The 24,073-nt window shown below is 42.9% G+C and overlaps 1 protein-coding gene across 2 annotated transcripts in view; it reads right to left on the bottom strand.

Annotated features, from left to right (window-relative positions):
* The window catches only part of Sh3d19 (SH3 domain containing 19), a 169,375-nt gene that overhangs the window by 40,716 nt on the left and 104,586 nt on the right, over positions 1-24,073 (bottom strand). Inside the window, exons 2-7 of one of the 2 annotated variants that reach the window (XM_028858694.2) lie at positions 11,282-11,322; positions 7,088-7,127; positions 5,568-5,610; positions 3,180-3,318; positions 2,889-3,042; positions 1,212-2,204 (exon numbers count right to left, since the gene is read on the bottom strand). In XM_028858694.2, the coding sequence (XP_028714527.1) occupies positions 1,212-2,204; positions 2,889-3,042; positions 3,180-3,318; positions 5,568-5,610; positions 7,088-7,103 (1,345 nt within the window). In that variant the 5' untranslated portion in view covers positions 7,104-7,127; positions 11,282-11,322. The remainder of the gene's footprint in view (positions 1-1,211; positions 2,205-2,888; positions 3,043-3,179; positions 3,319-5,567; positions 5,611-7,087; positions 7,128-11,281; positions 11,323-24,073) is intronic. The other variant, XM_037206704.1, reaches the window with a different exon arrangement.

Below are 24,073 nucleotides of genomic sequence, written 5' to 3'. Positions count from 1 at the left end.
TGCCATGGCCAGTTATACTGTTGTGTGCATTAAATATTTAACAAATATGTCTGCTACCATGTACATAGTAGGCAAGATTTTTTTGTCTGTTTGAGACAAGTCTCAAATGTAGCCCAGGTTGTCCTTGAACTTGTGACCTTCCTAACTCAGCCTCCCTAGTACTGTGCCTACATCTAGCTATCTTGCTTGGCCAGACTTTGGCTTTGAAATCGTGTGTTCTACACCATTCTGAGGCATGCTTAATATTTATAAGAGAACAGTTAAAAATCTGGAAAATACTATTAAGTCTGTATGCCCACAAATGTCATCCAAATAAGCAAATAATAGTAAAGGGAATTTTATCAGTGATCTTCGGATCAGCTTAGTTTGACAGATCAAAGATAAGCTGTACATCACCGAGAGATAAGCTTTGCTATCTCAACAGTGCGAGGAAAGAAAACATTCTCTTGGCCTCTGGGAAATTTAATTATCCTGATCTTGGCAGCACACTGACAATTGTTGAGTCTTATTTACAGAAATTGGCATTGCCAAGATATACTGTGAGGATTATGGGAAAGAACCTTGCAGCACTTGGGTCCTAGCTTAGCACATCACTCTTGCAGGACCCCTCCTGGGCGGGCCCTTTGGCTCTCCATGAGAACCCTTGTGGGGTCACCACATTATTCTCTGTCTGTGAGAAGCTTCCATCTCCTTCTCCTACTGCTAAGTCCCCAGACCCTTCAATGTGAGGCCTGGACTTCAAACTGGTAATTAGGGAAGCCAGCCCCACAACAAACTGACCCCCAGCCCCATACAATAAAAGTCAGAGCCGGTGGTGGTGGCAGCGGTGGCGCATGCCTTTAATCCCAGCACTCGGGAGGCAGAGCCAGGCGGATCTCTGTGAGTTCGAGGCCAGCCTGGGCTACCAAGTAAGTTCCAGGAAAGGCGCAAAGCTACACAGAGAAACCCTGTCTCGAAAAACCAAAAAAAAAAAAAAAAAAAAAAAATCAGTGCATTCTAGTGTCTCTCCTTTCACTCCTGTCTCCATCTCCCACCTCATGCTCTCCCTTTCTTCCGTCTACGTAAGCACTGCATGTATGTCTCTTATTTCTGCGATACTATCCTGAAACATACACACACCTCCATATACGCGTATGTACTGAAAACCACAACAGCGACACTGTCGACACCCTGATGAGCCCAGGTTCCCCTCCACTTCAGAGTTTGCTCACCTAGAACCGTCTCAGAACCGAGGTGTTCTTCGGCTGGGCTCCCTGAGGTGGGCAAAACGTCATCGTCAAAGCTGATGAGGTCGATGTCCCCCAGGGTCTTGCTCTGTAGAGCTGGAACTGGAGGGTTGGCTGGAGGCCCTTCTCCCGGTGACCTGAACGCTTTGGCTTGTGATGCTACTGAGAGGCGGGGAGGGACCGGAACCAGTTTTGGTGGAACTGAAGTGTAAGTTGAGGCATCTGGGGAGGCTGATTTCTTCGGCGGCAAAGGCCGGGGCGCTGGAGTTGGGACTTTCTTCCCCGCATCAGGGCTCTCGGCCATGGGCCTTCCTCCTGAAATCTCATGGTTCACGCTGCGTGTAAGGCCAGGAGTTGGTTTCTTTGGCAATTCAGGTTTGGTTACTGGGATGCTTCCGGCGTCTTGTGGCGATGAGGATGGGGGGAGCCCTTCTCTGGAAGTAACCTTGAGCCTGTTTCCGGCCCAAGAGTCCCGCTGTCCAGAAGCCCTGTTAGCAGCTGGCCTGGGTGCCACCAAGGGTTTCCCTGAGGAAACAGCAGGCTTCGGGGGAACTGTGCGGGGAATGATCTCCGGTTTCTTGGGCGGTTCTGAGATTTCCGTGTTAGTCTGACCCTCAAATGCTTTGATCCTGGAAACGATAGTATTTTGGCTTTGTTCTGTGTTCATAATGTTCATCACGGCCTGGCTATCTAAGTTGCAGGTGCTGTCCAGCAGACACGGGGGTGGCCAGTCTTCTCTGAGGCCCGCTGGGCTTTTCCGGCTACCTTTCTCTTCTTCACTGTTAGTATCTCTAGCTACTGGTCTGAGGTTGTTTTTTGATCTTGGTCTTGGCACTGGACATCTTGTAGCGCTGGGGTTTTCAGGACAATTTTGCTCTTCAGAAATATCAAAGACTATTAAAGGTGCCACACTGGGTGGGAGATCACCAGCTGAGGCTGCTGGAGACGCCTGAAGAGGCTTGAGAGGCGCCTGCAGAGCTGGCAGGACCAAAGGAAGAGAGCAAAGTTACGGTGTTATCATTTGAAAGTAAAAAACGTAGCGGAGGATACATAGATTTTAAAAATATACATAGAGGCTACCAAGAGATTTGGTAATTGTAAAACCACCGGGGGACTATGTGTGGTCAGTTTACAGGGTTATACAACTTGCATTTGTTTACATAACACAGTCATTGAAAACACCATTAGATTCCTGGTTCTCATTAGACATCACCCGAACCGTTTCTATCTGGTGGTCGAAACTCCCAACAACTTTAATGCTTTCCTTGCCAAGGCAAGTCACTCTCACCCCTATCTCCTCGATGAAATCAATCCTCCGAAAGAAGCACAGAGGGCAATCTCCCTTAGCATCTTACCAGCTGGACCTGCTAAATGTAGAACCCTCCTCAAGGGGGGCAGGGGGGACCCATGCTAATGCAGAGTCTGAGTTAAACAGAGGATGTTTCTGCGACATGGACCAGAGATTGGGGTTGCAGCTCCCAGGAAAGCTCTATCATAGCAATCACTGCGATACCCGAATTAAGAAAGCACAGTGACCGCGGAGCTAGGAAGCAGGCCTCAATAAATTATGCACGACTTGCAAATTATTTTAAAGGCTGGGGGCCAGCTGATCCCCGCCCTAGACCTAGGCCCGAATTAGGGAAGACAGATTGCTTGCATTACTTTGAGGCAGATCGCTGTCTATTTCTTCCGGAAAGTCGGTCTGAGTGGCGGAAGTGCTGGTGCTCCTCGGCGCGGCAGCGGCATTATTGTTATTTGTAGTGTTCACCTGAACCTGGTTGATTTCTTTTATCACTTGCTCATAGGAGGGTGGGAGCTGGAAAGCAAAGAAAGAAAATTGCCTCCATCCGCAGGCAACAGGCAAGGGGCGCCAAGGCTCCCTGGGAAGAAAAGTCTTTGAATTTAAACTGGAAAAGAGAATGCCAAGAGGCGCCGCGGTGTTTAGTTACGAACCTCAGCAGGAAGCAAGTCATTTGGTCTCCAGGGGCCTGCTGCAGGGGTGGAGGGGAATCCCAGTCCTGGTGGCGGAGCTCCTGGGAACCACGAAGCCGGCCTCAGTGGCTCTGCGGCCACGATGGTGATCTCCGGGCGCCTGGAAGGTGGAGTCCCAGTGAGGTTCTCAGGTAGGAAACAAGCTACCATCATCAGAGACTCATGACGGCAACCACTTCCCAAGAAAACGATCAAGACCCATTAGAGGCCTCAGAAGGGCCTTTCTGGTGCTGCGGCTGCACAGTCTAGCCAGGCAGGCTTCGAGGGGGTGAATGACCATCATCCCCAAGGATCTTGAAAAGGTAGAGAATTAGGCCCAGTGCATCTAGACCTGCTTTGGTTGATAGTGGACAGGGCTAATTAAGGCCTTTCAGCTTGATTCCACAGCTCTGCTGTTGGCCAGCTGACCGCACAAAATGTGTGGCGTCTGGTAGAAAAGCATGCTGGTCCTTGACTTGTTTGGTTTTCTGTGATGATATATAGAGTGAAAGTTACCATGTGATGCCTATCATTGTGTTCTCTCTCTCTCTCTCTCTCTCTCTCTCTCTCTCTCTCTCTCTCTCTCTCTATATATATATATATATATATATATATATATACACACACATTTGTTTTGTTTTGTTTTTTTTTGAGACAGGGTCTCATTGTGTAACTCTGGCTGTCCTGGAACTCACTCTATAGACTAGGCTGGCCTTGAACTCAGAGATTCCCCCTGCCTCTGCCTCTGCCTCCTGAGTGCTGGGATTAAAGGGGTGCACTGCTACAGCTGGCTTCTGAATTTACATTTTTATGTTTAATTTTCAACTTGCTTTTCTGGCAAACTCCAGCTGTGTGACCCTGGGAAAGCCAGTCAACTTCTCTGAACTTCAGTTTCTAATCTAACAAACAGGAATAGTGGTATTTATTTTGTCTTCTCTAGCACTCTATGAAAACAGAATATATGTTATCAAAACTGTGCATACATACACATTCTCCTGCTAGCTTGTGAAGTACGATAACCTTATCATTAATTAAGTTTGAACTGAATTCCCTAAAACCCCTGCTGATAGCCTTTTCTAACTGAGTAAGAGCTGCCTGTTAATGTTGAGCACTATAAATAGACATTAATCCCCATGACAACCTGTGAGGTAGGTGTGGCCAGCACCATTTTACAGAGACAGACATGGAAGCTAAGGGGGTACAGTAGCTTGTCCAAGGTCACATGGTCGGAAAATACTGAAGTCGGGATTTGAACTTGGCTCTGTCTCAGTCTAGAGTCCTTCTCCTGGGATAAGGGCTCACACCTGCCATCCTGACACCAGAGGGCTGAGACAGGGAGGTTGCAGCAAGTCTGAGGCTTCCCAGGGCTACTGAATGAGTTCCAGACCAGTCTGGGCTACTGAAGGAGACTGGCTCCTCTCTCCACCGCCCCAGACAGTCTGTTCTTCATTACTCTTTACTATGCTTTCAATAAGCTGAAAGCAGGGATGTTGACTCATAAAACTATCATCCATTCATTTATCTGCCTGTCCATTCTTTTGTCTATCTACTTTCCATTCATTCTACTATCCATCCATCTATCTTTTTATCTGTCTACCGTCCATCCATCCACCCATCCACCCACCCACCCATCCATCCACCCACCCACCCATCCGTCCACCCACCCATCCATCCATCCATCCACCTACCCATCCACCCACCCACCCATCCATCCACCCATCCATCCATCCATCCATCCATCCATCCATCCATCCATCCATCCATCCACCCATCCATCCACCCACCCACCCATCCATCCACCCACCAATCTATCCATCCATCCATCCATCCACCCACCATCCGTCCATCCATCCACCATCCGTCCATCCATCCACCATCCGTCCATCCATCCACCATCCGTCCATCCATCCACCATCCGTCCATCCATCCACCATCCGTCCATCCATCCTTCTATTCTCTTCTCTTTCACCAATCTTTCTGTTCACCTCTGTACCATTTATCCATCCACACACCTATCCAGCCTCTTCTTTTAACCTTCTAACCCATTTTCTATCCTACCCTCCGTTTGCTTATCTAGGCAACATTTACTTATAAAGAACAGATTATTTCTCTAAGTCATAATAATAATATTTTACATCTAACAGTTGCTTAATAATTAACTTAAAATTGAATCCAGCAAACATAGAAGACTCTTTTAAGGCCTGTGTTACTTCTCTAAAGTAAAACCTTCATTTCTCAAACTTACAGATTGATTCAGAGATGTGTTCTGAGGCAGAGCTCAGTGCAACACTGCTTATGAAGGCAAAATAATCTGCCAACTGATGAGATACTCTAATTTACATTATCAGAATATAATAAATGTAACCATACCTCCTATCCCGATGAAGGTCACTCTGAATACAGGTTCGAGAAGCTATGAGAGAAAAAATAAACTAGTGTAGCATCATATTAGTACAATCAGTGAAGATTCGATTTCTATAGAGTACACAACTAGAAATAAGTTAACTTATACAGGACACATATAGAAGGTATTACTTTTAATACTGCTAAGAAAAATAAATCAAAATGATCTTTGAATATGGCAAGGTAATTATAATCATATATTTGTATTACAGAAGAAAATAATAGATTTCAAATAGCATCTAAAATATGTCATTCTGAAAATCACAGTGTGAAGAATGAACACAGCAAAGAGTTATTAGAAAGAAACCACATGGCGGGGATTTGAGATTATGACATGAAGTAACAATGGGAAGAAAAACTGAAAGTTTATCTACAGGACTACCCTATTGCAATAGTTTAAATTTCTATTGTAAAAAGTGTAGAAGTAACACATTTTTAAAATTTGTTTTCTAACTTTTTTGACCTTTATAGCAGTTTTGTTGATTAAGGAAATAATAATAAATATAAAGGTACTCAAAACATAACCATTTTTATAACACACATTTTTGGGTGTGAAGCAGTGACTTTTCCCTCAAGTCTCAAACTCAAAACTCTCCATGGCAGCCAGGTATGGTGGCACAGGTCTTTAGTCCCAGTGCTGAGGCAGAGGCAAGTAGATCTCTGTGAGTCTAGTGCTAGCCTGGTCTACATAGTGAGTTCCAGGCTGGTCCAAGCTACATAGTGAGACTGCTTACTCACCTCACCCGACCCAAATAAAAGCTCCATGGCTTAAATTTTTCCTGAATTTTATTTATAAAACAAATCAATTCAATAGGACAATGTGGCAGATGGGTCACATTTGGAGATCCATTTTGATATAATGGAACATTATCTTGATTTTCAAAGATCCCTTTAGTGAGTGGTATCTTCAACTACTCTACCGTAAAGACTCGCACAGAAGGGCATTTATTTGTGAGACAGACTACTCCAACGGTGGCTTTCACTGCCAGCCTCTCTGTTACACCCTCCTGGTGCTTCTAATTTGGGAAGATTGGAAGTGTGCATTTATATCTTCTTTCTCTTCCAACTTTTCTCTGAGCATGGCTGCCAGAGCTGAGGGTGCCACCAGTGAATGCAGGAATGAAATCTGGACTACACTTAGAGCTGGGACAGCTGAACCTGTACTGGGCTGCATAGGTGAAACCCCCCAAGACATGAAAAACCCAAACCCACATAGGGATCTCGACTTGGAACATGCTCATAGCATCATCTGGCTCCACCGACAGCTGATTTCGAATCAAAGCTGAGCCACCCTGAGGGACGTTTATCTACTAGGACAGGAGAGGAGGTCAGAGCTCTGCTTGAGATGTCTGATTGGTAAGAAGATTTCATTGCGTCAGAATTGCCCAAGTGCGCTGCAGTCACGTCCCCACCATCACCACGGAAGCTGGAATCAGCAGATATGGCACTTTCCCCAAGACTTAAAAGTCTTATTGGCATAAACGTACCTCTTCCACGGGGCATTGTGCTGTGTACTATTCATGAGTGCTAAGGGAGAAAAAGAAGGGTTACAGAAGAGGAAAGGGAGGGAAAGGGTGAACCAGTTGCCTATGCTCTACGAGGCAAGACCACCTGCCACGCTGCTTTTTACCTAAGAGATACTGTCTCTATTCTCAAGGAGCCCGTTCTAAAGATCTGTCTGTGGGGAAGATCTCCAAGTTCTCCCTGATCTGCTCACTTAAATGGAGAAGAAAAGTTGACGGACCATAGTTTCAGATGGTAAGAAGTAAGTTGAGATGTCGATTTGTAATGTTACCACCAATACAGAACCCTCCATGTTTTAGTGAGAGCATAAGCCTGGATAGACCCTCTCGATCCTCCTTAAACCACAGGAAGAGAGACGCATATTCAAGTCAGCAGCCCGAGGTCACACAGCTGTGACTGTGGGCAAGGTTGGAGGAGTTTGTTTCTCGAAATTGTTTGGCTCCTGTGGTCCTGGGTGAGTGGGATGTTAGTTCTGATCCTACATTATATAAAATTATCTATTAAATGATTAGAGGAAACAGATAGAAGGATTTTTAGGTTATAAATATCCTTGTTACAGAATCACCTTATTGGTAAAAGTCACAATAATAAAAAACTCAATGGCTACATTGTTTTGGACAGGGTGTGAGCGGATGCTTGTGACCTGACATCAAGGTCATGCAGAGCGGCGAACTTCAAGTCGGAAGTCTAGTCCCCATCTCAGCTCTACCTTGTGAACTATTCACCTCTCTAGATTCAGCTTCCCTGCAGCTGTAAAACAGGTGTTGCTTCCCAAGTGTGAGACAGTCCCCAACTCATGGTATGGAAATAGTGTCAGCTAAATTTGAATTCTACAGACATATTTGTCTAAAAAGGCTAATGAAACAGCCAAGAGTTGTGGCACATGCCTATAATCTCAGCACTTCAGAGGCAAGAGAATCACTATAAGCTCAAGGCCAGCCTGGTATAATATGAGTTCCAGGCTAGCCTGGGCTATGTAACAAAACTCTGTCTTTAAAAAAACAAAGAAAATAAACAGAGGGGAAAAAAGATAATGAAAGGTCATATAGATCCAATTAGCACACATTAAAAAAAAACTTTAAAAAATATTTAGGACTCATAAGAATGAATGTATAAAGATCCACCATAGACTGGAACTGAATCAATATTAAAGAATTTGAAAAGCAATTGGCTGTAGAATATTGCCTTAAAAAAGTAACGAAGGCTCTCTTCTTGTCAGTGTTAGATGGTTGAATCTGGGGTAGTAAAACATACTTTTTTTTTTTTTTTTTTTCCGAGACAGGGTTTCTCTGTGTAGTTTGGAGCTGTCCTGGAACTCACTCTGTAGCCCAGGCTGGCCCTTCAACTCACAGAGATCAGCCTGCCTCTGCCTCCCAAGTGCTGGGATTAAAGGCGTGCGCCGCCGCCCCCGCCCCCCCCCACTAAATCATGCATCTTAAATAGCTGCTAAGATTAAAAAAAAAATTACAAGTTTTTCTTTAATTTTTTTTTCCTTTTTAAATTAGTGGCTAGGGAGATGGCTCAATGGTTAAGAGCAGTGGCTGCTCTTCCAGAGGACCCAGGTTGGATTCCCAGCACCCACCATCAGTAACTATCTATAGGATGTTTGTCTGCAAGTACGTCTGTGTACTCTGTGCATGCCTGGTGCCCACAGAGGCCAGAGAGGAGTATTGGATCCCCGAGGACTAGATCACAGATGTTTGTGAGCTACCAGGTGAGTTCTGGAAATCAAACCTGGTGTTTCCGGAAGAGCATCCAGTGCTCTTAACCCCTGAGCCATCTCTCCAGCCCTACAACTGTTCTTAAACAGACTAAAGGAGGAATGGGGGTGGTAATCATTCCTCATTTCGTTGATAGGAATGGGAATGCTGCATCTATCTGGCCTTCTTGTCTAGCAACGGAAGAAATGCAGACACTTGTGTAGCTGTTATGATGGGAGGGACACGGAGGAATTAAAGGACAATTGGGTCATTAGAACCCCGGATCTAGCTCAGGTTCCCTTTGCTCCATCTCCCCCGTCCCTCAGCTAGGGCTGCTGCGCCACCTTCCTCTTCTCTCACGCCCCAGTTGATCCCCGGTGACAGCTGCCCCCCGCCAGACACAAACACCCCCAAGCTCGCTCATCCTCAGCCGTCTGCAAACAGATTCTCTCTGCAGGACTCTGCTGACTTCTCTAAAGTCAGCCCCTCTCTTCCTGTGACTCCCAAACTTCATTCCATTCATTGTTCAAATGTTCTGCGGTCACTGCTGTCTCCACTGAGCTCCCAGGCGTGGCACGGAATGGCCTGTCCTTGGCCACGGTTGCTCGGTCTCATGGCTCCACTGTAACGTGTTCATCGGTTCGCAGCTTCCTCCTCCAGCCTCACAGTCTCCCGGTTTTGCTGCTACCCTGGCCACTCTGTTTTTGGTTTGTTCTGCCTTTCTCCTCAGCTGCCCTCTCTTTAAGCCTTGCACAGTCTAAGCAAACTCCACCTTGGGGACTCTGTGGGGAGTTAGGTACAAAGTGGAACTCTGTCCTAACAGAGTCCTCACATCGCAGGGAAGGAGAGGGAAGATGCCCACACATCTCCTCCAGTACTGTCCCTTAACGGGAAGAGCTTTAAGAGACACCAAAAGATTCTGCTTCTTGTTATTTTTTTTTTTTTTCCCCTCCCAAGGTGAGTGCCAGGGACCAAACCCCAGTCCTCTGAAAGAACAGCAAGTGCTCTTAACCACCGACCTTCTCTCTACCCCCAGACGACATATTTTTAAGAACTGCCACTGTGTTGAGTTTTCACTGTAAATGTTCAAATCCATGCTCTTCATGACCTGTGGACGCCTTAAATTCATATTATATATTAAAAGTTATGTTCCTAAAAATAGACTATATTCTTTCTACTGTGGTGATCTTGGCTCAGATACTGAGTAAAATATCTAAAATCACATCTTTACTTTTTCTGTAACAGGTAATCCATGTCCTGTTTAAATAAAGACCTTTTCAGAACCTTTATTTACAAAATGTTAAAGTCCTATACCAACAGCAAATTATAAAACACCATCCAAGGGGTAAAGACACGAAATATAAATGTTAAGTTTGGAGAGAATTCTACTTATGGCACTTCTATTTTTATAGGTAAAAGTATGAGCCTGTCTTTACAGGCATACACACACACACACACACACACACACACACACACACACACACGTACGTACGTACATATAAATATATATATAATTATATTTATAATTTTAAAAATTTTATGAAGCCAGACAGTGGTGGCACACACCTTTAATCCCAGCATCTCGGAGGCAGAGGCAGGCAGATCTCTGAGTTCGAGGTCAGCCTGGGTTACAGAGCGAATTCCAGGATAGCCAGGGCTACACAGAGAAACCTGTCTTGACCTCCCTCCCTTCAAAAAAAAAAAAATTTCATGAAGAAAGCAAATTAATCAAAACAGAGAGGATTTAATATATATTCTTTTTATTTTTTGTTTTATGTGTCTGGGTGTTTTGCTTGCCTGTATGTCTGGACACCATGAAAATGCCTAATGTCCTTTAGTCCAGAAAGGGCATCTGGTCCACTGGAACTGGAGTTACGGACAGTTCTGAGCTGCCATGTGGGTGCTGAGAATTGAACCCAGATCCTCTGGAAGAATAGCCTGTGATGTTAACCACTGAGCCATTTCTCTAGCCCAGGATTTAATATTATTTTTTAAACGCAGCAGGCAGATATCTAATACTTTAGAAAAATTGCTACACAAAATTCTATCTGCTAATAGTCACTGCATTACTAGATTTAGGATTTTCATTTGGTTTTCTGAGACAGGGTCTCATGTAGCCCAGGCTGCCCTCAAATTCCAAGGATGACGATGAACTCTGGATCCTCCAGTTCCTACCTCCCACTTACTAGACTACAGGCACATGCCACCATGCCCAGCTCTGGGTTTTGTTTTAAATTAGTTGATCCTATGAGGGAAAAGTAGAATTCTGAGAAACCAGCTTATCAACCTATGACAGGTGAAAAAACCAGCTGTCAAAAATGCATTATTACCTCTTAAGAGAATCTATACTTGCTTAGGCCTTTGTGGATCCATCATACACACCCACTTACTGAGAACTTGAACCATCATTTGTAACTACCACAGAGGAAAACACAGAGCAGAAGAAAATGAACTTACATCTCTTGATTACCGCTCTAATGGATGACAAGGGTCCTTGGCTGGAAAAAGAAAGAGAGAAGATGTATTACACATTCATCAATCCTGAGGAGAATAGTTTTTCACAACGCCAGGTCATTTGGGGGCATATGCCATTAGTTATTGGTCTCTTTGCAGAACAAAAATTAATGAAAAACTTAAAATTGCCTTTTATATGATGATTCCTTAAAATTACTTAGAAGTTCATAGAATTTCTACAAATTATAGAAACCTACAAATGATACACAAATATGTATGTACATACAAAAATTCATAGAAGCCTACAATTACATCTCCCAGTGAAAATCTGGACACACCTCATCATCAGATAGTATTATTGCATGATGCTCAAAAGAGCTTTCCATAGCTCTCCCATAACCTTACAGCAGATCTTAATACACTATCTGATTACCAATTCGACCTAAGGGCCCTCAATTTCTTCTTCAGATCAGGCTTTAAAATATCTCAATCCATCATTGAAAAAAGAAATCTACTTTTTTCGGGTTCTGTTGAGTAGCTGGTGGTGGCTTCCTGTTGACTTTGTTATAGCCCCTTCTTCCAGTGAGCTTGTTCATTGGTCAATACACTCTAGCTACAAAATATGTGAGTTTGATATTTGTGTTGTTTTTATTCAAATCAGCTGTATTGTCTTTGGGACCATTTAAAAAAATAGACAACCAGTTTAATGAGAAGACTTAGGGGGAAAAACCAACAAAATAATTTGTTTATAATATTCCTTACACTTTACACAATAATGGACCAGGTATGGTGGCCATGCCCATATTCCCATTAATACCCAGGAAGCTAAGGCGGCAAGACTGTGAGCTGAAGCCAGCCCAGGCTGTACAGTCAACTGAAAGTCTGGGATTTGGAGATATATACATCACATCCCAGAAAACCACCTACAAAACAGGAAACAAAATGGCTTTCATCACGGCTTTTTTATGCGGGCACATACTATAATTCTGCATTCCCATTCTCTCCCTGCCCCGCCCCCTCTCCGAATATTTATTCTTTGACTACAGCGAGACACATATGACCTCCTGCATTTTGGAAAAATGCAATTACTTGTGATTTTATAAACAGGGATGTGGTCAGCTTGATTTGCATCCCCAAAGAGGAACCTAGTGAGCTATGGAATGGCTTGTGTTTCTGTTCTGTGTGCCCTGGATGTAGCTCACATCACCATGCATTAACTTTTGAATTAAAGCAATATATTATGTAACAGAAAAAAAAAGGAAGCACTGTTCTGTAAGAACTCTGCTCCACAAATATAAAGGAATAATGATATTTCAGTAGTCTGAACTAATATCATAACACACTATGTTGGACTAGAATGTTAGAAACTGTAAAAAATAGGAGAAAGTGTAGTTGCATGAAGTGAGTGAAAAAAAAAATCTTACAGTTCTAAAATTTGGATAAGCTTCATACTTAAGAGGTAGAGAATGAAGGTTTGTAAAAGGGGGCCAGGGATGAGTTGGCAGAGTACTGCTTGAAGTTTGATTCCGAGCACCACATACGTCAGCTGTGGAGGCGCAGGCTCGGAACCCCATCACTCTGGAAACAGAGGCAGAAGGAGCTTCAAGCTCATCCTCAGCCACAAAATGAGTTTGTGGCCAACCTGGGCTCTGTGAGACCCTATCTTTAAAAAGCAAACAAAGAAAACTAATTGTGATCCAACTGGAGTGACTTTCAAGGAGGGGCACTGACTGTACGCAGGCTAACACACGGCACACGCTCATCCATCTGCTACCACCGAGCTACATTTCCAGCCTCAGGGAATGGCTTTGGCTAAAATTAAAAACTGTGATACAACAAAAAAGAATTTCAAAAGTGGGAGTGATGGGCACACTTATCATCCCAGTCCTTGGAGGGTGAGTCTGAGGCTAGCCTGAGTTCATAGCCAGATGTAGGTGAGCTTCAGCTACTTGGCAAGCTTGTGTCTCAAAACTAAAAGAAACAAAAACAACTAAACAACAAAAAACCCAAAACAAAAACAAAAAACAAACAAACAACAACAACAAAAAACTAAACAAAACACCCAAAGCAAAGCAAAACAAAAACTACAAAAAACAAACAAACAAAATCTTTCTGCAATTAAATCTCTGAAATCTATAAGGAAAAGGTACATGAGTTCGAATTCACTCACCTTTGGTCACTGACAGGCCAATTTCTGATTGTTAAGATCAATACCATGTGTATGTAGCTGTACTAACTGAACTCAGTGGGTCATACAAAGAAGATATCAGGGTGGGAGGGACCATGTTGAGGGGCAGGTCTGGGAGAGGGGAGGCAGTGGGTGGATATGATCAAGATACATTGTATACAGGTATGGATTTATCAAAGAATAAGTAAAAATATTCTTTAAAAAGATCAGTTGGGCAGTGGTGGCTCATGCCTTTAATCCCAGCACTCGGAAGGCAGAGGCAGGCATATCTCTGTGAGTTCAAGGCCAGCCTGGGCTACAGAGTGAGTTCCAGGAAAGGCGCAAAGATACACAGAGAAACCCTGTCTCAAAAAACCAACCAACCAAACAAACAAACAAAAAACAAAAAAAAAAATCAATAATATGCCTGGTTATGGTGGCACATGACTTTAATCGCAGAAGTAGAGGCAGGTGGATCTCTGTAAGCTTGAGGCCAACCTGATCTACAGAGCTAGTTCTAGGACAGCTGGAGCTACATAGTGAGACCCTGGCTGAAAAAACCAAAATGATCAATAATACAATATCAAGTTTTACCAGGCACTTTTCTATTCATCTTTTTCAAAGATAAGTAAATCATATAAAGGATAGAAACAACTAATTTCAATGAGTTACATTCATATGCTACATATTTGTTGGGGGAGACAGGCTGGTAGGCTGTATGATGTGTCTACCTGTTGACTAGAGCTACATCAATGTCAAAAAGAAGGGTACAAAATCAGCTAGAGACAGACCTACTTCCCCACTTATGTGACAGGCCATTCTATTAACTTTCTGTTGCTCTTTTGACTATAAAATGAAGATATGATTTCTATCCTCTAGCTGGCTGCTAAGACTCAAAGGGAAACAATATAAAGTATATTAACCCAGAACTGCTACATATTATACTTAAAAATGTTGTATTTCCTACTCTACTTTCCGATATTGAAATCTCTATAGTTCATAATATACATGGCTGAAATTTTGTTTTGTTTTTGAGATAGACTCTAGCATGTTCTGGGCTGGTCTCAAACTAATCATGTGGTTGAGGATGACCTGGAATTTCTGATCCTCCTGCCTCTGTCTCTGGAATACTGGGGTTATGGGCACATGTTACTACACCTAGATTATATGGTGCTATGGACTGAACTCAAGGCTTCATCCATGACAGGCAAGCATTCTGTCAATTGTCCTACATCCCCAGCCAGACTGAAAATTTCAGAGCTACTGAGTCAACACCTGTTGGGCTGACCTAGAGTTACCATAATCTTATCCTGAAAATTCAAATATTTTGCATTCCTGTTGGAACTACTATTCTTCATTTAACAAACATTCGGCGTCTCACAAAGCATACTTCTTGTATACCTCATCTCTCATGGAGTTCAAGCAAAGGCAAAGAGAAGAAGCCACAAACTTTAGTAACATGTTCTTATTCCCATTGTAAACACAGACAGTCCTCTGTTCTTTTAGGTCCCCCTCCCAGGATGTGTTCTACAAAATGACCATGGTGATCAGTGGCTCTGTTGATTTAGTTTTGTATTGCTTTAAGTCTATTAAAAAGAAATTCTATAAAAAGTTCAAAGATCACGGAAAATGCTTTCAACTGTTATAACTACAGAACATTTAAAACTGGAGTGTGCTGCCCTGTCCTTCCTAATTCTCTCTCTTTTTTTTTTCATACATGCATGTCTTGACTTCCTAATTAGACTGCAGGTTTCTCAAGGAGAAATAATGGTTTCTCCCCATTTTCACAGAGCAGCTCACTGGAACTGCACTGTGTGCTTGCTGGACTAACGTGAACTCAATCCTGCTTGCAGGCAGAAAGAAATATAATTGAACTCGTTCCAGTGATTCCACCCACGACCCACTCAGCACACAAATCCGCAGGGCTGATTTTGCTGCTGGTTTTCTCCTCTTGATATCAATACCCAGCTACGCCCTGTCATGTACCACTTGCCCAAAGTGTCTGTGTCTAAAACCAGGAACTGTTCCCTGGGCCTGGTGGCACACACCTATAATTCAGCCCTGAGGTGACCAAGGTAGGAGGATGTGAGTTCAAGGCCAGTCTGGGTTACACAGTAAGACCTTGGCTCATAAACTCAATAACCTGGGGATAGCTCAGTGGCAGAGCACGTGACTCACATGTCCTGAGCCTTGGGCCCGTAGCCAGCACGGGGAAAGTAAAGTACTTTCCCACAGAACATCACCTTGACAAGCATCTGGCACTCCCCGGAGGACTGGCCTACTACCAGCAATGGATGGCAGAGCAGCGATCAAGTTGGCCTTACCGCATGATGGTGCTTTAGACTCCAACACTTGATTTGGTAACAGAAGGAAACCTTAAGTGCCAGTTCATAGAATAGCAGGAGTGAAGTTTTTGTTTTGTTTGTTTGTTGTTTGTTTTTTGTTTTTCGAGACAGGGTTTCTCTGTGTAGCTTTGCACCTTTCCTGGATCTCGCTCTGTAGACCAGGCTGGCCTCGAACTCACAGAGATCCGCCTGCCTCTGCCTCCCGAGTGCTGGGATTAAAGGTGTGCGCCACCACCATCCAGCAAGTTTTTGTTTTTGTAACTGCATACTATATTTAAGAGATTCTCTCATTATAAGACTCCAGTAGCCCCCAATAAACAGGGCACAAACATCTAGACTGCTAGTTTCAAGCCATGTGTAACATACTACGTACTAACATACTAACGTAGTAACACACTGTGATGCTCATCAGATAAAATGTGTCTCTGTCGGGCTCGTTATATGATGGGGAGCAGGCATAACTCATTTGCCAAGAAACGTGTGGTATAATGTCCAGTCGGCACCTGAGAAAGGTGGCATTTACTGCAACATGTCCAGTGGGACCTCTAACCTCTTCAAATGTGAACACAGAGAGGACTATGAGTCTGACAGATAACTGTGCTCAGTAAACACCTATTGAGCGAACCAAAGGATTAAGTAACTGAAACAGATCTTTTCTGGGGTATTTGTTACCTTTCTTCTACAGCCAACCTAGCCTGATCTAAGGAAAGTTTCTACAAAAATCCTAAAAAGGAGGGGATATAACTCAGTGGAAGAAAGAGGCCTGGGTCCTAGCCCCAGAAAAGAGAAAAGGAAAGAAAACACAAACACAAGAACCAGATATGTAGCGATGGAGCAGAATTACATTTTAAGGTAAGGATTTATTTATTGGTAAAAGGCATAACAAAGACAGCACATTTTTGAAAGGTTATCTATTATATTGGGGGAAAGGAAGGATAATATTAGATGATATATGGCAGTTTCCTTTTGACTATTGGCTTATAATCCCACCGCACCCCACCTCCTCCCTCTAAGTAAAAGACTACTGGACACTTAATTGTTAGAGTATTAGGAATAAATTTTAAATTTCAGCCAAGAAATATACAGCATGTTAATTCAAGAATTACACTAAGTACCAAAGCAACAAACCCAGCTAAGACTTGGTCTCTGTCCTGCTGTGGGATGTTTTGTATGCTGTGAATGTCTTGCTCTGATTGGTTAATAAATAAAAAGCTGATTGGCCAGTAGCCAGGCAGGAAGTATAGGCAGGATAAGCAGAGAGGAGAATTCTGGGATTAGGAAGGCTGAGTCAGGATGCTGCCAGCCGCTACCATGAGAAGCAAGATGTAAAGATACCGGTAAGCCATGAGCCATGTGGCAAAGTATAGATTTATAGAAATGGGTTAATTTAAGATGTAAAATCTAGCTAGGGAGAAGCCTGAGCCATAGGCTATACAATTCGTAATTAATATAAGCCTCTGTGTGTTCATTTGGGTCTGAGAGGGTGTGGGACGTGGGAGCTGGGTGGGCACAGGAAAACTTTCAGTTACACTGCCCCATGAAGCCAGCTTCCAGTGAGTTCCTTACAGACACAGAAGTGCCTTCTAACTTGTATTTCTGTTTTCTTCAAAGCAAAACTTAGAACTAGCCGGGCGGTGGTGGCGCACGCCTTTAATCCCAGCACTCGGGAGGCAGAGGCAGGCGGATCTCTGTGAGTTCGAGGCCAGCTGGGCTACAAGTGAGTTCCAGAAAGCGCAAAGCTACACAGAGAAACCCTGTCTCGAAAAGCCAAAAAAAAAAAAAAAAAACTTAGAACTAGCCTAAAATTTCAATCTAATATTTACCATGCATCTGAAATTCTTTTGGATACCATTTTCTCTACCAGATCATAAACTCTCTCAAGCCATATATATGCACATATGCATACATATATATATTGTATGTATTATTGTATACATAGATACAATATGTTGGAATGGTGTTGCCCAAAAATCTTAAATTAAAAATATATTACAGCAAGCTTTTAAAAAAAGTCTTGGTATTAAATCCTACACCAAAACAAAACCAAACCCTGAGTAAACAAGCCTCATCAAGATGGACTCATCAAGTCACACCCTGTTTAACAATGCCCGAGAGGCTGCGAACAAAAGAAAAAAGAAACACAGTTGCTGATAGCTGTCACCCTGGTTTAAAAGACCTTTAAGTAACGTTGCACACACCCCCTTTAACCCTTCTTTATGGATCCAGGAGAAACCTGGTATTAACTCCTGTGATAGACAGGCATGTTCTGCCTACCCAGAGAAGTCAGGGGGGCGAAGAACCAGGGGTAGCCATGTGGTCAGAATAAAGAACAAAACATTAAAGGCAGAAGCTTCTTCTTTCATTATAGTCCATACCTAAAGTCCTGCTATCTCCACAAGAAGAGACAAACAGCAGGTATACGGCTGCAGAGATGGCTCAGAGGTTAAGAGCACTGACTGCTCTTCCAGAGGCCCTGAGTTCAATTCCCAGCAACCACATGGTGGCACACAACCATCTGTAATGAGATCTGGTGCCCTCTTCTGGCCTGCAGTCATAAATGCTGTATACATAATAAATAAATAAAATTAAAAAAAAAATGACCCCCAAACAAGCTCTGTTCCTTTAGAGACACTGAAAGGTCACAGGAACTGGTGTGGACACCTGTATCTGACTGGCAGACTATTTCCATTTTAGACCATAGTAAAGAGATGAGGGGAGGGGGCGCTGAGGAAATGGCTCAGGAGTCAGAGGAGTGCTGGCTGCTCTTCCAGAGGACTCAGGTTCGATTCCCAGCACCCACATGATGCCACACACCCATCTACAACTCCAGTTCCAGAGATCCAGTGCCCTCTTCCGGCCCCTGTGGGCACTGCATACACATGGTACACAGACAAAAATGCACACAGATCACTTGTACATATTTTTAAAAGGTAAACAAAATTTTACAAAAGGGTGTGCGGGGCTGGAGAGATTGCTGCAAGGTTAAAGGACTCACCTATGTAAACGCCTAGTGTTTGTCGCGGCCCCCCGTGAAATTCCAGAACCCCAAAGGCAGAGGCGGGACTCCCTGAGCAAGCTAGACCAGGCGTATGAGTGATCCTGGGATTCAATTGAGAGACCCTGCCTCAACCTTGGGTCTCCAATGAGAAGTGTTTCCCTCACCACATGTGTGCCCACACATGTATGAATACGCATTTACACTTGTATACACACCACACATATACATGTGGAAAAAAAAAGATATAGGAGGAGAAAGTAAGAAAGGTGTGTGGTGATATTTTATTTGTGCTCTAATAAAGTTTGCATAGAGATCAGTGGACAGAGCCAGCCACTAGATTGAACACAGAGGTCAGGAAGTGGTAGCACACACCTTTAATCCTAGCATTTGGGAGGCAGAGATTCATCTGGATCTCTGTGAGTTCAAGGCCACACTGGGGACAGAGCCAGGCATGGTGGCATAAGCCTTAAATCCCAGTGCTAGTTAACCATAGAGGTCTGGAGGTCTGTACAGACAGACAGGAAGTGATAGAGCTGGGTGGAAAGAGGAAGTGATGTAGCTGGGCAGAGAGAGGAAGTGAGATGGTAGGGCACAGAAAGGTATATAGGTGTGAGTATATAGGAAGTAGCTCTCTCTTGGGCTGAGGATTTCCTAGTGGTAAGAACTTGTGGCTGGCTCATTCTATTCCTCTGATCTTTCAGCTTTCAGGTTTTTTATTAATAAGACCTTATAGCAATTCGTCTTACAAGGGTGAGAGGAAGAGAGAAATATATTCCATATACAAACCCTCATCTTTTTATTTGGTCAGGATAGTTTATTTGGCTTTCCTTTTGACATTGCTTCTAAGTCATTTTGAAGCATCCAATATTGAAATCTAGAAGATAGAAATTCCTAGCATAGATCTTTAGTGTCTACTGATGCTATGGCAAAAAAACAAAAAAATTCAGTAACAAAATCTTAAGTTCCAGGAACAGCTGACATTTGGAATTGAGCTAGCAACAAAATACATGACATAAGAGGACGTGTGTGCGGGCAAGCTTCAGGAAGGAGACTTAACTTCAGCAAAAATACTGTTCAGGCAAGACTAGAGTCACCTCAAGTAATGAGTACAATATTCCCTACCCTCCCAAAAAAAAAAAAACAAACCTTATGACAAAGTCCCTCAGAGATCAGTGGTTTTAACAGAAAGCAACAGGAAAGAAAACAGGTGAGAAACATGATTTTATATTTCTCTATTCTTTATGAGACTAAAATAAAAACTGTCAAGAGGGATGGAAGTCTGTTTTTTTTTTCCCTTAAAGTCAAGACAAATACATATTTTAAGCATTTGAAATTGATCAAAACATTAATTGATACTTCAGAAAACTAAGGAAGAAATTAGGTCAGTTTGAAACTTGAGTTTTATGTGACACGAGGCAGATACTTCTTTTTTTTATTTTATACTTTAGATGGTAATAAAATGCATAAGTTATTATAAGATACCACAATAAGCCAGGTATGGTGGCACATAACCCCAGTACTCCAGGAGGGTGACTGTTCAGGCCAGCCTCGCCTACATAGGGAGATGTCTCAAAATACTACTCTCTCAAACAAAAGGACTACAGTAGTTCCCACACCAAAAATAACTCTTAAAAATATCTTTTCTGTGGCTGGACAGATGGCTCAGTAACTGCTCTTGCAGAGGACCCAAGTTTAATTCCCAGTACTCACATGGCAGCTCACGACTGTCTGTAATTTTGATTCCCTCATCTGACTTCCAAAGGTATGCATGTACATGTACATGAGGTACATACATACATGCATGCAAAACATTCATACACAGAAAAAATAAATCTTAAAAAAATAAAAATCTTTTATTTATTAATTGATTTTTTGAGATATGTGTTGTAGAATATTATTTTAAGGTGTGTTACTTTTGTTTATGTTGCATTTGTTTAACTCTGTGAACCTGTGTTACTTTGCCTGTCTAAAACACCTGATGGTCTAATAAATAACTAAACGGCCAATAGCAAAGCAGGAGAGAGAGATAGGTGGGGCAGCAGGCAGAGAATATAAATAGAAGGAGAAATCTGGGAAGGGAGAATTGAAAAGGAGGAGCCAAAGAAGGAGGGGGACTCCAGGGGCCAGCCACCCAGCTACACAGCCAGCCACAGAGTAGAGTAAGAATTACTCTGAACAGGAAAAGCCCAGAGGCAAAAGATAGATGAGATAATCTAAAGTTAAGAAAAGCTGGCTAGAAACTAAGCCAAGCTAAGGCTGGGCATTCATAAGTAACAATAAGCCTCTGTGTGTAAATTTATTTGGGAGCTGGGTGGTGGGCCCCCTAAAAGAGCAAAGACAACCAACAACAGATATGGTCTTGCTATGTTGCCCAAATGGTCTCAAACCAAGCAATCCTCCTGACTCCACCATCCTGAGTAGCTAAGACTACAGGTGTGTGCACAACTATGCTGAGCTTTAAAAACACCCTAGCCACTCTCTGATTTTTGCTCAATGTTCTCTGACATGGTTGTACTCAGAAACAGCTATAGATCTTGGGAAAGTTATGGCCTTGGTTCCAACAGAATGCACAGTGTTACCATAGCAGCTGTGGGTCTTTGGAAAAACACAGTACTGTCATTCCATCAATAAGAGGACTAAAACAAAGATTGATGTTGAATAACTTCATTCCATCAATAAGAGGACTAAAACAAAGATTGATGTTGAATAACTATAAGTAGTTTGTTATTCAACAGTGTGTCTTTGTTCTGTTATTCACACTACTATAGGATCTATCTTATTACTGAGCATGTACCATTCTTCTCTCAAAGGTCAACCTTACTTTGGAAGTAACTTTTTAAAAGACTAGTTTATTTTTAATGGTGTGTGTGTGTGTGTGTGTGTGTGTGTGTGTGTGTGTGTGTCTGTGTGTGTGTGTCTGTCTGTCTGTCTGTCTGTCTGCATGCACACATGCATGCATGCGTGCATCTGAGGGCAGGTGCCTGCAGGGGCCTCAGACTTCTCTAGAGCTAGACTTAAACAGCTGTTAGTTGCCTGACTTGGGCGCTAAGAGTCAAACTCACCTTCTGAAAGAGTAGTTTGCTCTTAACCACCATGCCATCTCTCCAGCCCCAAACTTTACTTAAAGAAATAATTCCTTTTTCTTTTATGTACCCCACGTGCCTGCCTGGCACCTTCAGAGGCCAGAAGACGGCATCAGATCCTCTGGAACAGGAATTACAGGCTGTTTAAGAGTCACCACCATGCAGGTGCTGGGATCTGAACCCTGGTCCTCTGCAAGAGCGGTGAGGGCTTTGAACCACTGAGCCATCTCTCCAAGGCCCCAAAACAAAACTGTCTACCTGTCCATTCACACACCTGAACACAGGCTCACTTGAGCTGATTCCTCTTGTTGGTAGTTTATAAGCAGGGAGGACCATAACCAGATGAATAGTGTCCAGACACTCTTATGGTGCTGTGGCTTTGATTACAGGTTCAAATTAATAATGGACTTGGTGCACACATGCCTGCACTGGACTAGCTGGGTCGTTTGAGGGATGGCTCTGGCTTTGGGTGCCGAAAGCAAGGTGAATGCCACTACTCATGTCTTATAGCCCTGCTACTAGGAATCTGTCATTCCGTCTCTTCCTGTATTGGGAGAGAGGAAGATGTACTTTTTTTTTTTTTTTTGGACTGACAATACCCTCTCCTTTAGACACATTTTGTTTGAATTGGCACATGATTAGTGCTATATTTGATAATTATTTTATAAAGATTCCAAGTGTCTGCAGGTGGTTTCTTTCTCCTGGTTGATGTTAAAATCCTGGGTTTAGTTTGCTTAATTACCTGTTTAACTTCTTTCTTCCACACTAATAAACTTTTTGAAGGCAGGGGCTCACTTTTACATTTGTCCCCAGAATCTAGGAAAACCTGGAATTTTGCAAATGTTCTCAAGAAATACTAATTACATGACTGCTTAAAAAAAGTTCTAGCCAGGCAAAGGTGGAGCATGCCTTTAATCCCAGCACTTGGGAGGCAGAGCCAGGCGGATCTCTGTGAGTTCGAGGCCAGCCTGATCTACAGAGAGAGAGATTCAGGACAGGCGCCAAAACTACACAGAGAAACATTGTCTTGAAAAAACAAAAACAAGAAAACAAACAAAAAATCTAAAGTGTTGGGCTGGAGAGGTGGCTCAGTGGCTAAGAACACTGGCTGTTCTTCCAGAGGACCTGGGCCCAATTCCTAGCACAGACAATGATTCACAACGGCTTTAACTAGTTTCAGAGGGATTTATCTGATGCCTTCTTCTGGCCTCCAAGACACTACATACATGTGGTATACAGATTTACATGCAGGCAAAACAATACACATAAAACAAAAATAAATAAATCTTAAGAACTCTAAGTGTGCACGTTGATTGAATGTGATTGCTGACTCTGTTTCATTTTCCTGCCACAGCAGCAGTGGTTCAGGAAACAGATCATTTTCTTTTTGTAAACAGCTCTGACATTGCATACAGGCCCTGAGTCATTTTATTATTCAACTTCGGATCCAGGGGATTTTCTCTCCTGTAATGGTAAATAAATTTGACCTCAGGCTGCTAATTTCACAAAGTGATTGATTGGGTGATGGCTTAAATATAATGTTCATTATTCAAAGGTGTTGAAATTGACGTGAGCCAATTGATTTATTTTGTTTTGCTTTTTTTTGCCACAGCAAGTTATTTCAAAATCATTCCGAGGGCTGCCAAGATGGCTCAGTGGATAAAAGTGCTTGCTTTGAAGCTCTGTGACTGAGTTTGGTCCCCAGAACTCACATAAAGCTGAAAGGACAGAACTGACTCCACAAACCTGTCCTCTGGCCTCCGCACACATGCCCACATACGTATACATTATAAACACACACAATAACAAATTAATTAATTTACAAATTACGTAGAACATTGTGTTCATTTGTAGAAGGCTCAAAAACTACAGTGGCCTGGGTAGTTCTAAATTATAATTATGAAGACAACTCTTGATAGCATTCGGGGCACAGACAGTTTTGTCTGCTGTTAGATGCTGAACAACCAGTTTTAGTATGTAGACATTCTTGTTTGCATTGATGTCCAGGTTAGTGGCATTAACAACATCGTTGCTGACTCAGACAGTAATCTCCAAAGGTAAGGAGAATGTTTCATTTATCTTTTTGTGTGTTTTTCATAACCCTTCCATATGTCGGTGGGTGCTGAGATCCAACCAGGTCTCGAGTATGCCATGCATAGTCTCTACCACTGAACGGCATCCCCAGCTTTTCATAACGCTTTT

Source organism: Peromyscus leucopus, chromosome 6, assembly GCF_004664715.2.
Source record: "Peromyscus leucopus breed LL Stock chromosome 6, UCI_PerLeu_2.1, whole genome shotgun sequence".
Taxonomy (NCBI): Eukaryota; Metazoa; Chordata; class Mammalia; order Rodentia; family Cricetidae; genus Peromyscus; species Peromyscus leucopus.
This window is presented reverse-complemented; position numbering and strand designations above follow the sequence as displayed.